Below are 14,763 nucleotides of genomic sequence, written 5' to 3' on the forward strand. Positions count from 1 at the left end.
GGAAGCTTCAACAGTGTTTTTTTTTCAAGTTGGAAAAACGCTCTTTATAATAAAAGAAAGGTGTTTTTTTTTCCTTTGTGCAACAACGAAAGCAGCATGAAACGTTGATGTTATATACGTGCAAACCTCCCTGAATATTAAATTAATGTAATGTAGTTGAAAAAAGGGGGAATGTGTGGGCGGCCTGCAAATGTACGCTTTGGACAGACGGATGCCGCGTTTGGAAGCTGTAGGAAATATTTCATTATGCTTCAAATCACACAGAATGTGATGGTCGGACTGATAAAAATGTTTATAAATAGGTAAATTAGAATAAAGAAGACACATTTGTTTTTCCCGTGTTTGATCGGGTGGGAGGCGTGTGTCCAATGTGGTGAAAACTAGGAAAAACGAGCTTTCCAAGTGTTCATGAAGGTATCTCAGGCTGTCAGCTGTAAGCAGTCGAGGAAGGTGAGTTCAGTTGCAGTAGGATTTCGGACCTGCAACGTCGTATCGACATTTACTTCCTATTCTCTTCAAACATTGCCCATTTACCAACTTTTATTCCTATTTCCATTGTTTTTTTTTTCACACGGATACACGTTTGGGGGATAGATCTTTTATGGTCCTGGCCGAAGACTCCACGATGTCTCGCACGGACGAGGTTCACCGATTGACGGAAAATGTCTACAAGGTAAGGTGCTTCTAATGAATAAAGTTTGCTGGCGTAGATACTTTTGACGTTTTGCGCGTCGAACGTTAGCAAATGTATACGAAATAAACCGTGTTTTGACTAATGGAGCTAAATAAAAGTGTTTCGACTATATATCCTGCAATGCGTTCATTGATCTCCTGGGTTACGAGCATGACTTGAATGGAGCTCCATTTGATGATTAAGACCCTATTTTCAATCCCAATCCATTTAGCCTGTTCCCACCTGTCCGTGTGCACACCTGACACTGCTTGTTCTCTCTGGGATTTAAGGTGTGCACAAATGAGAGACATTCCAGGAGTTAGTAAGTGTTGGACTCTCGGTGAAGGCTGGGCCTGATCCTCCCCTTCTCTGTTGCAACAAGTAAACCATTGCCCTAAAGCAATTGCAACATTCAAACCAGTTCTGCATTAAAAAAAAAAAAGCTTGTGTGAGTTTATGATCATATCGGGAGTTAGAGTAACAAAAGCTTATTTTTGTATCCGAATACTCAACATGTAAACTTATATGTGGCTTTAACCTTCGTCTTGTGTTAGGGTCGGCACCGACCCGTTTTAGTTTTTAAATGCATAAAAACACCACATTTATTTTTTTGCATCAAAGCTTTTTGACTTTGTCAGGAACCTCTTTGTCAACAAAATAAAACATTTTAATTTTTTTCACTAAATTATAAAATGCTCTGGTAGAAATTATGCCCTTGGTGTTGTTAGGGTCGGTTTCGACCCGGTTATAAAAATAAGATGATAAAGCAATGATAAGAGCCAAAACTGAACACACTGACAGCCAGCTCCTCTCCCAATCACGTGAACTTTAGTGGATTCTCATTTTACCTTGTTATCCAGTACAAAAACAAACAAAAGACGGACACTAAAAGTGTCACTTTTTGCCACTCTGATTTTGTTTTTTTATTAGTTTTGGAACCAGTAATCTATTTCTCTTGGTTTCATGTGCTTGATTGGTTGTTGTTTGTTTGATGTTGGATTTCTGTTGCTGAAAAAAATACTTTTTAGCCTTTTTCTTGAAGTAAATATATATGGGTCGAAATTGACCCGTAACACCATAGATGTTACTATAGTTAAAATTCTTAAAATGAAAAAATAAATAAAACACATTTATTTAAGAGATGTGTTCTAATACCCCTTAGTAATAGTTAGGTAACACAACAGCCTTTTTTTTATGTATATGATTCTCTTGAGGTTCGTTTTACCATTTTTAAAAATTGAAATCGAGGGGTATACTGACAAAAAAAGGCCCAATGGCCCAAACCAAAAATATTAAAACCAATATTTTCAAGGATAAGGAAGCCTAACGAGGTCACCAAGAGATGAGAAACAAATTGGATGATGGATAATTGTTTTTAGTGTATTTTACAGCTGATTTAAGACATGGGTCAAAACCGACCCGTTAACATAAGAGATGGTAACAGAAAGCTAACACAAGAGGAAGGTTAAACCAGGGGTCACCAACCTTTTTGAAACCAAGAGCTACTCCTTGGGTACTGATTAATGCGAAGGGCTACCAGTTTGATACACACTTAAATAAATTGCCAGAAATAGCCAATTTGCAAAATTTTCCTTTAATAAATAAATAAATATATATATAAAAAAAATGGGTGTATGTATGCATGTCATTCCGTTGTACATTTTTTTTCCTTTTACGGAAGTTTTTTTTGTAGAGAATAAATGATGAAAAAAAACACTTAATTGAACGGTTTAAAAGAGGAGAAAACAGGGAAAAAATATGAAAATCAAATTTTGAAAAATTTGAAATTCAAAATTCAACTGAAAAAAATGAAGAGAAAAACGATCTAATTCGAATCTTTTTGAAAAAATTAAAAAAAGAATTGATGGAACATCATTGGTAGTTTTTCCTGATTAAGATTAATTTTAGAATTTTGATGACCTGTTTTAAATAGGTTAAAATCCGATCTGCACTTTGTTAGAATATATAACAAATTGGACCAAGCTATATTTCAAACAAAAACAAATCATTATTTCTTTTAGATTTTTCCAGAACAAAACTTTTAAAAGAAATTCAAAATACTTTGAAATAAGATTTAAATTTGATTCTACAGATTTTCTAGATTTGCCAGAATATTTTTTTTTTTTTAGTTTTAATCATAATAAGTTTGAAGAAATATTTCACAAATATTCTTCGTCGAAAAAACAGAAGCTAAAATGAAGAATTAAATTAAAATGTATTTATTATTATTTTTAATAAAAAAAAATACTTGAACATTGATTTAAATTGTCAGGAAAGAAGAGGAAGGAATTTAAAAGGTAAAAAGGTATATGTGTTTAAAAATCCTAAAATCATTTTTAAGGTTGTATTTTTTCTCTAAAATTGTCTTTATGAAAGTTATAAGAAGCAAAGTAAAAAAAATAAATGAATTTATTTAAACAAGTGAAGACCAAGTCTTTAAAATATTTTCTTAGATTTTCAAAATCTATTTCAGTTTTGTCTCACTTAGAATTAAACACAAAGCGAGACCAGCTTGCTAGTAAATAAATAAAATTTAAAAAAAGTAGGCAGCGCACTGGTAAGTGCTTTCATTTGAGCTATTTTTAGAACAGGCCAGCGGGCGACTCATCTGGTCCTTACGGGCTACCTGGTGCCCGTGGTCACAGCGTTGGTGACCCCGGCTTTAAACGCACTTTTTCCCCCTTTTTATTAAAAAGGCTAAAAAGTTTACAAAAACTGTCTTGAGTTTCCAATAATTTCTACAACTCTTATTTTACATACAGCAATGTTAATATTTGGTTACATGTCCCTGCTATAAGCCACTTACCACTCCTCTTGACAAAATTGGTGCAGTTCAGCTAAATGTCTTGGTTTTCTAACATGGACTTGTTTCTTCAGCATTGTCCACATGTTTAAATTAGGACTTTGGGAAGGCCATTCTAAAAACCTTAATTCTAACCTGATTCAGCCATTCCTTTACCACTTTTGACGTGTGTTTGGGGTCCTGTTGGAACACCCAACTGCGCCCAAGACCCAACCTCTGGGCCAGCGGTTCTTAACCTGGGTTCGATCGAACCCTAGGGGTTCGGTGAGTTGGCCTCAGGGGTTCGGCAGAGCCTCTGCCGCGGAGGTCAAGACACACCCGACTCATCGTGTAAATAAATATTTCTTTCTATTGGTGTATTATGAATGCCCCCGAACAATGTTCCCTATAATTTTCCATCTGATTTGCAGGTGTGTAATTTGTTTTGAGTTCATGCACTGTGTTGGTTTTCTTCTTTGAACAAGGTGATGTTCATGCACGGTTCGTTTTGTGCACCATATAACTTTTTCTTGAATTTGAAAAAAATATATATATATAAATATTTTTCACTAAAGAATGGTTCGGTGAATGCGCATATGAAACTGGTGGGGTTCGGTACATCCAACAAGGTTAAGAACCACGGCTCTGGGCTGATGATTTTAGGTTATCCTGAAGAATTTGGAGTTAATCCTCCTTTTTTTATTGTCCCATTTACTCTCTGTAAAGCACCAGTTCCATTGGCAGAAAAACAGGCCCAGAGCATAATACTACCACCACCATGCTTGACGGTAGGTATGGTGTTCCTGGGTTTAAAGGCCTCACCTTTTTCTCAACCTAAAATCATCAGGCTCTTGGGCACATTTGGGTATTCAACAGGACAATGACCCCAAATACACGTCAAAAGTGTTAAAGGAATGGCTGAACCACGAGAAAGTCCTGACTTAAATGTGTGGACAATGCTGAAGAAACAAGTCCATGTCAGAAAACAACACATTTAGCTGAACTGCACCAATTTTGTCAAGAGGAGTGGTCAAAAATTCAACCAATTCAACACATTTTTATTTTACAAGAAAAAAGTTGTATTGATACTGGATTTATGTTAGAATATTAAAAGACAAACAAATACCTTCTGAGAATAAAGTCCGAAGATGTTAGGAATAAAAAGGATAAATTACAAGAAAAAGGGCATACTAAAGTCAAAATGTTAAATGTATTGACAATTTGTAAAAACGGAGCAACTCAAAATGTGTGTTTAAGACACAAAATGTGAAGTGAAGTGAATTATATTTATATAGCACTTTTCTCAAGTGACTCAAAGCGCTTTACATAGTGAAACCCAATATCTAAGTTACATTTAAAGCAGTGTGGGTGGCACTGGGAGCAGGTGGGTAAAGTGTCTTGCCCAAGGACACAACGGCAGTAACTAGCATGGCACAAGCGGGAATCAAACCTGCAACCCTCAAGTTGCTGGCACGGCCACTCTACCAAACGAGCTATGCCGCCCCAAATGCAAACTGATTCACATAAAAATGTATCTTATTAACTTTTTTTGGTAAACTTTTTGTCGGTCTTAGAATTTGGACAAATTTTACTTCATCAAATGTTATGTCATTTTCTTGGGCACGGTTGAGTGTTCCAACAGGACAATGACCCCAAATACACGTTGAAAGTGTTAAAGGAATGGCTAAATCAGACTAGAATTAAGTTTTTAAAATGGCTTTCCCAAAGTCCTGACTTAAAGATGCGGACAATGCTGAAGAAACAAGTCCATGTCAGAAAAAACTACAAATTTAGCTAAACTGCCCCCATTTTGTCAAGAGGAGTGGTCAAAAATTCAACCAAAATGTAATAAATTGTAATTGTTACTGGAATTACCGTATTTCCTTGAATTGCCGCCGGGGCGCTAATTAATTTAAAACCTCTTCTCACTCCGGCGCTTACCAAAGGCATGCGGTAAAAGTAAGCATGCGTTAATTATTTTAAAACGTCTTCTCACTCCGGCACTTATCAAAGGTATGCAGTAAAAATTTGAGTGTGATGTAAGCTTGGACCTTAAATCCTACTGAATAGTTCTTAATCTTCTTCCCTTTACGCGATTTCAAATGACCGGTATTGAAATCAGCCTTCTCCATTTTGAAAATGATGACAGGGGAAGTGTCACGAGTGTGACCAGGCGGTAATTCAAGGCAGGCGCATACGTTATGCCCTGCGGCAATTCAAGGAAATACGGTATGTTGGAATATTAATCGAAATGACCTCGTGAGATTAAAGTCAGAAGATGTTAGGAACAAAAATGACAAATTACAAGAAAAAGGTCATACTAATATAAAAAATAAAGTCAATATGTTAAGAAATGTATTGACAATTTGTAAAGACGGGGAGACTCCAAATGTGTGTTTAAGACACAAAATGCAAACTGATTCACATAAAAATGTATCTTATAACTTTTTGTCTATTTTAGAATTTGAAAATTTTTCTTAGATATTCAAATGACAACTTTATCAAATGTTATGTCATTTTCTTTAATTGTACTAAAATCATCAGGCGGGGGGTTGGGTCTTGGGCACAGTTGAGTGTTCCAATCGTACAATGACCCCCAAACACATGTCAAAAGTGGTAAAGGAATGACTTGAGGTTTTTAGAATGGCCTTCCCAAAGTCCTGACTTAAAGGTGTGGACAATGCTGAAGAAACAAGTCCATGTCAGAGAACCAACACATTTAGCTGAACTGCACCAATTTTGTCAAGAGGAGTGGTCAAAATGTCAACCAAAATTTAATAAATTGTCAATTTAAAAGAAAAAAGTTGTATTGTTACCGGAATTAAGTTAGAATATCAATAGAAATGACCTTGTGAGATTAAAGTCAGAAGATGTTAGGAATAAAAATGACAAATTACAAGAAAAAGGTCATACTAATATAAAAAATAAAGTCAAAATGTGGCCCTAGTGTGTGAATGTGAGTGTGAATGTTGTCTGTCTATCTGTGTTGGCCCTGCGATGAGGTGGCGACTTGTCCAGGGTGTACCCTGCCTTCCGCCCGATTGTAGCTGAGATAGGCGCCAGCGCCCCCCGTGACCCCGAAAGGGAATAAGCGGTAGAAAATGGATGGATGGATGTTAAGAAATGTATTGAGAATTTGTAAAGACTGAGAGACTCCAAATGTGTGTTTAAGACACAAAAAGCAATGTATCTTATAACTTTTTGTCTATCTTAGAATTTGGACATTTGTCTTACATATTCAAATGACAACTTTATCAAAAGTTATTTCATTTTCTTTAATTGTACTAAAATCATCAGGCGGGGGGTTGGGTCTTGGGCACAGTTGGGTTTTCCAACCGGACAATGACCCCAAACACATGTCAAAAGTGGTAAAGGAATGGCTAAATCAGGCTAGAATTAAGGTTTTTAGAATGGCCTTCCCAAAGTCCTGACTTAAAGGTGTGGACAATGCTGAAGAAACAAGTCCATGTCAGAAAAACTACAAATTTAGCTAAACTGCACCAATTTTGTCACAATTCTCCCGAAATGTGTTTGTCATTCTTGTTTGGTGTGGGTTCACAGTGTGGCGCGTATTTATAACAAGTTGTTTATTCGGCCACCCTCAGTGTGACCTGTATGGCTGTTGACCAAGTATGGTCTGCATTCACTTGTGTGTGTGAAAAGCGGTAGATATTATGCGATTAGGCCGAAACCCAAAGGCAGTTTTTGAAACCGATACCGATAATTTCCGATATATTACATTTTAAAGGATATTATCGGCAGATCAATATTATCGGACATCTCTACAAGGAATTAACTATACACGATAAAAAAATGAACAAAATGCTGCGTCACATCAATGTTTTTTAAAGTAGCACTTTTGAGATGAGAAAAAAACACAAGTAATGTAAAAAAAAAAAACCTTGCGTTTACGTTTTGATATTTTTGATTATCGGCCCATTTTCTTAAAGAATGTCATCGTCTATTACCGATCATTCCTTCTTAATATCGACCACAAAAGCCGATCCCCTCTGGCTGATACTTGATTTATTTTTGGTCCCTGGACTGACAGAGGCGGCGAACCGTATCTCCATACCCAAGCTAATATCCATCACTTGCATTGCGGCAAATCGAATGCATTTAGGTATCGTTATCAAGTTACAGTATCGCTGGAGGATGCGGCTACACCTTCACACACGAGGAAGAGCACACTAGGAGCAGACGTGCTAATTGCCAAGATAGGGAACAATTACCTGGACACAGGAGGACCTTAAGGGCAAAACGAAAGGATTTAAAACAGTAATAGGTAACAGTTTTGTACCATTGACTTTGTTTTGCTCCAAAAAATGTATGTTATAAAGCAGAATAAGTGACTAAAGTTGAAATATTGTGTTGATATTGTTAAAATGTCAACAACACCCAGCATAAATACTATAAAACATTTGCAATGAAAACAAGTGATCGGTATTGGTATCGGCCGATCTCACTAATGGATGATTGATATCAGAATCAGTAATGTAACCCTGATCATAATACCCCTTTTTATTTTTTCAAATATTAATTTCAAATTAATTTCCTGTCATTTACATTACAATACATAGTCCAACAATGACAGTATGACTTCTCGGCTTTTAATGTGATTACAATGTGGTGTACAGTAATAATATATAGCTCGGTTGGTAGAGTGGCCGTGCCGGCAACTTGAGGGTTCCAGGTTCGATCCCCGCTTCCGCCATCCTCGTCACTGGTTTAAATGTAACTTAGATATTGGGTTTTCACTATGCAAAGCACTTTGAGTCACCAGAGAAAAGCGCTATATAAATATAATTCACTTTGCTTCACTTCACTAATTGGTTCCGGACTGTTTCTACGAACATTTGTGAAAGAATGGGCCACTTTCAGTGATTTCCAGCGTGGAACTGTCATAGGATGCCACCTGTGCAACAAATCCAGTGGTGAAATTTCCTCGCTCCTAAATATTCCAAAGTCAACTATCGGCTTTATTATAAGAAAATGGAAAAGTTTGGGAACAACAGCAACTCAGCCACCAAGTGGTAGGTCACGTAAACTGACAGAGAGGGGTCAGCGGATGCTGAAGCGCATAGTGCAAAGAGGTCGCCGACTTTCTGCACAGTCACACATGTGACCTTCCAATTGGCCCACGTATGATACGCAGATAGCTTCATGGAATTGGTTTCCATGGCCGGGCAGCTGAATCTAAGCCATACATCACCAAGTCCAATGCAAAGTGTTGGATGCAGTGGTGTAAAGCACCTCGCAACTGGACTCTAGAGCAGTGGAGACACGTTCTCTGGAGTGATGAATCACGCTTTTCCATCTGGAAATCTGATGAATGACTCTGGGTTTTGAGGTTGCCAGGAGAAGGGTTCATTTCGGACTGCATTGTGCCGAGTGTGAAATTTGGTGGAGGAGGAATTATGGTTTGGGGCTGTTTTTCAGGAGTTGAGCTTAGCACCTTAGTTCCAGTGAAAGGAACTTCAATGCTCTAGGATATCAAAACATTTTCGACAACTCCATGCTCCCAACTTTGTGGGAACAGTTTGGAGCGGGCTACCTTCCTCTTCCAACATGACTGTGCACCAGTGCACAAAGCCAGGTCCATAAAGACATGGATGATAAGAGTCAGGTGTGGATGAACTTGACTGGCCTGCACAGAGTCCTGACCCGAACCCGATAAAACACCTTTGGGATGAATTAGAACGGAGATTGAGAGCCAGGCATTCTCGACCAACTTCAGTGTGTGACCTCACCAATGTGCTTTTTTAAGAATGGTGGAAAATCTCTATAAACACACTCCGCAACCTTGTAGACAGCCTTCCCAGAAGAGTTGAAGAAGGTGGATCGACATCATATTGAACCCTATGGTTTAGGAATGGGACGGCACTTCAAGTTCATATGTGAGTCAAGGCAGGTGGCCAAAATACTTTGGCCCTATAGTGTAGATCAGGGGTCACCAACGCGGTGCCCGCAGGCACCAGGTAGCCCGTAAGGACCAGATGAGTCGCCCGCTGGCTTGTTCTAAAAATAGCTCAAATAGCAGCACTTACCAGTGAGCTGCCTCTATTTTTTAAATTGTATTTATTTACTATCAAGCTGGTCTCGCTTTACTCGACATTTTTAATTCTAAGAGAGACAAAACTCAAATAGAATTTGAAAATCCAAGAAAATATTTTAAAGACTTGGTCTTCACTTATTTAAATAAATTCATTTATTTCCTTACTTTGCTTCTTATAACTTTTAGAAAGACAATTTTAGAGAAAAAATACAACCTTAAAATTGATTTTAGGATTTTTAAAAACATACACCTTTTTACCTTTTAAATTCCTCCTTCTTTCCTGACAATTTAAATCAATGTTCAAGTATTTTTTTTTTATTATTATTGTAAAGAATAATAAATACATTTTAATTTAATTTTTCTTTTTAGTTTTGGTTTTTCCGACAAAGAATATTTGTGAAATATTTCTTCAAACTTATGATTAAAATTCAAAAAAAATATTCTGGCAAATCTAGAAAATCTGTAGAATCAAATTCAAATCTTATTTCAAAGTCTTTTGAATTTCTTTTAAAATTTTTGTCCTGGAAAATCTAGAAGAAATAATGATTTGTCTTTGTTAGAAATATAGCTTGGTCCAAAGTGCAGATTAGATTTTAACCTATTTAAAACATGTCATCAAAATTCTAAAATTAATCTTAATTAGGAAAAATTACGAATGATGTTCCATAAATTATTTTTTAAATTTTTTCTAAAAGATTCGAATTAGCTAGTTTTTCTCTTCATTTTTTTTCGGTTGATATTTTGAATTTTAAAGTCGAAATTGAAGATAAACTTTGTTTAAAAATGTAATTTTGATTTTTTTTTTTGTGTTTTCTCCTCTTTTAAACCGTTCAATTAAGTGTTTTTTTCATCATTTATTATCTGCAAAAAACCTTTCGTAAAAGGAAAAAAAATGTACAACGGAATGACAGACAGAAATACCCATTTTTTTTATACATATAGATTTATTTATTAAAGGTAAATTGAGCAAATTGGCTATTTCTGGCAATTTATTTAAGTGTGTATCAAACTGGTAGCCCTTCGCATTAATCAGTAGCCAAGAAGTAGCTCTTGGTTTCAAAAAGGTTGGTGACCCCTGGTGTAGATATTACATGGTAGTCATTTGTGTCATTGTAGTACTGCCATAATTTTTCTTTTTTGCTGGTAGAGGCTCCATTTCATGGATGAGTATCACGTTTCCAGCTGTACTTCCCCCAACTAAACTAGTACGTCCAAGAGTGTATTTTCCCATTGCCCTTCAGGGAGTAGACATGTTTGAGAAAAGAGGTCAGATCAGCTGATGGATGGATACTTGGCTCTTTTTTTTTTTTTTTACCGAGGCGATGAGGGAAGTCTGGTGCTTATTTCCATCTTCTGAATGGATAAAATAACCCAAAGCGTGTCTGTCAGTTTGATGCCTTTCATTCTAAGGTGGATTTCTTGTAATTATTGACGATACATTGTAGAATATAGTCCAATGTTTGGGGTGAACGTTGCATACGCCGCGTTCCACACGTCACACAGCCTTTTGACAGCTGCAGAGACGACGGGGAGCTGACCCAGTGACATTTAAAGTCTTGACGTGTTTGCACTGAAAAGGCACTTTTTGATATTTGAATACAAGGATTTAGCTTGATTTATTTTTTGAGGGATCTTGCAGCTTTTTAAATGAATGCATTTCCATCATGTGGGATCCGAACCGAGGATGTCGTTGTGGCTCGTGCAGCCCTTTGAGACACTTGCGATTTAGGGCATTATAAATATACAATGATTGATCTAATGTACCTAGTACAGGGGTGTCCAAACTTTTTCCGCTGAGGGCCGCACACTGAAAAATCAAAGCACGCGGGGGCCTTTTTGATTTTTTTTCATTTTTAAAACCAATGCAATATACACTTTTTTGGGGGGGGTCCCCTCAAGTTAGGTGCTAGGGACCCAGAAGGGTTTCAGTCTTAAAAAAGGTTAAAAATAAGTAATATATAATTTTTTTTATAAAACCCTTAAATCGCTAATTGTACTTAATTATTTTTTTTTACTTTTTACGAGCTTTTTGTCGAAACCCTATTTTCCCCAAAAATATTTTCAAAGTGAAATATTTAATGTGAAGTAATTGGATCCCTAAAAAGTTCAATATTTCATAGCAAAATTTTTTTTTTTTTTTTAATTATTATTATTATTTTTTTTGCAAAAAGTTATTAAATTCCACTAAAATTCTTGGGGATCCAAAAGCGCCCCACTCATAAAAAGGTAATGTTTTTTTAATTTTTATTTTATTTTTATTCAACACTTAAATGTCTATATCAGCCTCAGATATATATATATATATATATATATATATATATATATATATATATATATATATATGTGTGTGTGTGTGTGTGTGTGTGTATATATATGTATGTATATATATGATACTATATATACACTACATATAGAGTGTAATTATTTTAATATATTATAACAATCAATAGAATTATTAGTATATATTTATTAAGTATTTTTTTATAATTTTCATATTTTTCATGTTTTTATGTTGGTTGTATTTATTTCCTTTTTGCCATTAAATCAATCAATAATTTATAGCAACATTGATTTTGATTCAATATTATTTTTTGAGAAATTATGAAAAAATAGTGTTATTAGAGTCAACAATGCAACTTTTTCCTGTTGCATTTCACCTGTTTGCCCTTTTTAATGTTTAAAAAAATATTTTAGTATTTTTAGAATGATGTGTCGCGGGCCAGTAAAACATTAGCTGCGGGCCGCAAATGGACCCCCGGGCCACACTTTGGACACCCTTGACCTAGTAGGAACTAGAGAAAATAAGCAATTTTTAGATGCATCGCAATTCGGACATAGATGATTATTGAATTAATAAGTAAAATGCCAGTAATCGATTTATTTATTGTAAATAAAGTAATGCAGATAGTTCGAAAATTTGACCGACTGCAACTTTCCGCCTCACAGCGAGTGCACTTATGTTCCAGTTTGCACACATTCTCATTAATTCTAATAAATATGGGAATTAATTTTTAAAGGTGTCTTATTTCAAATTCTCTCTTTTTTAAAGTTGCAAATGATGAACATTATTTTAGTGAAACAAATGTAAATTAAAGCTGCAAGCAGCAATGGACGGGACCGACTTTTGCTGGTGTTTCCTTCCTTTACCCATTCAACATATCTTTACCTGCACATTACCTACCTTCCCTGCATCCTGGGGTCACACTGGTACTTTTTTCTGTCACCCATACACGCTGGTGCTTCCTGCCATCACCCAGACAATATTTCTTTACCTGCACATTACCTACCTTCTCTGTATCCTGGAGTCAAACTGGTGCCTCCTTCTTTCACCCAGTCAACATATCTTTACCCGCACAGTACCTACCTTCTCTGCATTGTGTGGTCATCCTGGTGCTTCCTGCTTTTAAGCGACCTTGAGACGGCGGCAGCGCGGCAGCATCAGCGCAGCAGTTCTTTGAAGGCTCGTAAAATCAAAACCAGAGCAGTTATTAAAACTCTTTTCGCAACTTTTAATCAGAAGGGTTCACTCTCTCTCCTGTCCGAGTTTGAAGCCGACACAACAAACGCGCTCAGAGGTTTGTTTCATGTCTCCACGACATTCCTACCGGAAGTTACAAACAGTTGGGTGTTCCAACAGGACAATGACCGCAAACACACGTCAAAAGTGTTAAAAAAAATAATTAAAAAAAGGCTAAATCAGGCTAGAATTAAGGTTTTAGAATGGCCTTCCCAAAGTCATGATTTTAGGTTGTCCTAAAAAATTTTGAATTTGTCCCATTTACTCTCTGTAAAGCAGTGGTCCCCAACCACCGGGTCGCGGCCCGATTGGTACGGGGCCGCGGAATAATTTTTAAATTCATTTTTATTTAAAAAAAAAAATAAATAAATAAAAATGTATTAAATCAACATAAAAAACACAATATACACTTAGAATTAGTGCACAGACCACAAAAACCTCCCTTTTTCATGACAAAAGCGTTCCTTTTTCATGACAAAGAAAAAAAAAAAAAAAAGGAACCGCGGAACAAATTATTAAGCGTTGACCGGTCCGCGGATACAAAAAGGTTGGGGACCACTGCTGTAAAGCACCAGTTCCACTGGCAGCTAAACAGGCCCACAACATAATACTACCACCACCATGCTTGACGGTAGTTATGGTGTTCCTCACCTTTTTCTCCTCCAAACATATTGCTGGGTATTGTGGCCAAACAGCTCCATTTTTGTTTCATCTGACCACAGATGTGGGGGGGTTGCCCACATCTGAGGTCCTCTCCAAGGTTTCTCATAGTCAGCATTGTCACTGGCGTCCCACTGGATGTGAATTCAGTGGGTTCTTCCGAGGATGTTGTAGTCGTAATGATTTGTGCAGTCCTTTGAGACATTTGTGATTTGGGGCTATATAAATAAACATTGATCGATTGACAAAACTTTCCTTCTCAAAGTCCCGACTTAAACGTGTGGACAATGCTGAAGAAACAAGTCCATGTCAGAAAACCAACAGCTGAACGGCACCAATTTTGTCAAGAGGAGTGGTCCAAAATTCAATCAGAAGCTTGCGGATGGCTACCAAAAGTGAAACTTGCCAAGGGACACGTAAGCAAATATTAACATTGCTGTTCGCATACTTTTGACCCAGCAGATTTGCTCACATTTTCAGTAACTTCATAAAAGAACCAAAGTTCATGAATGTTTTTTTGTGACCAACAAGCATGTGCTCCAATCACTCTATCACAAAAAAAACAAGAGTTGTAAAAATGATTGGAAACTCAAGTTAAGTCCTGACATTATGTCTTTTGCAAGTGTATGTCAACTTTTGACCACGACTGCACATGCAAACTGATAATTGAAAAATGGTGTCTCTTCAGCGCCTCGTACAAAATATAGGTTGTTAAAAATACACGTGCTCGGGTGCACACAACCTCAGACCGCCAGCTGGCTCGACATGGCGTCTGGGGGGGGGGCGGAGCTCCGAGCGCAAGCCTCTTAACTGAAGTCTGAGCGCTGACCCGGCTGGGAAGTGGGCGAACAGATTAATCAGGCCCAGGAAGAAGAATAGGATTGTGTTGACGACGCAGCTGCCGGCAAAGTCAAACATGACTTAGGCTGCTGTGTAAGTGCGCAGGTATTTAAACACACCTAGGCAGGTAAGGGAATATCAGGGTGTGTCTCGCCTCTATCAGCCCTGGGGAGCAAGACTCATTTTTCCTATGCAGCCACTCCTAGACCAGCGTCAGCACAGGCCTGGAAAACAAA

General features: G+C 37.0%; 1 protein-coding gene across 4 annotated transcripts in view; it reads left to right on the forward strand.

Moving 5' to 3' along the window:
* Positions 1-397: 397 nt before the first annotated feature.
* Positions 398-14,763, forward strand: part of baiap2a (BAR/IMD domain containing adaptor protein 2a) — a 256,159-nt gene continuing 241,793 nt past the window's right edge. For 3 of the 4 annotated variants that reach the window (XM_061884945.1, XM_061884943.1, XM_061884944.1), the window contains exon 1: positions 457-673. In XM_061884945.1, coding sequence (XP_061740929.1) covers positions 602-673 — 72 coding nt within the window. In that variant the 5' untranslated portion in view covers positions 457-601. The other variant, XM_061884942.1, reaches the window with a different exon arrangement.

The sequence above is a fragment of the Nerophis ophidion genome, linkage group LG23, assembly GCF_033978795.1.
Source record: "Nerophis ophidion isolate RoL-2023_Sa linkage group LG23, RoL_Noph_v1.0, whole genome shotgun sequence".
NCBI classification, from domain to species: domain Eukaryota; kingdom Metazoa; phylum Chordata; class Actinopteri; order Syngnathiformes; family Syngnathidae; genus Nerophis; species Nerophis ophidion.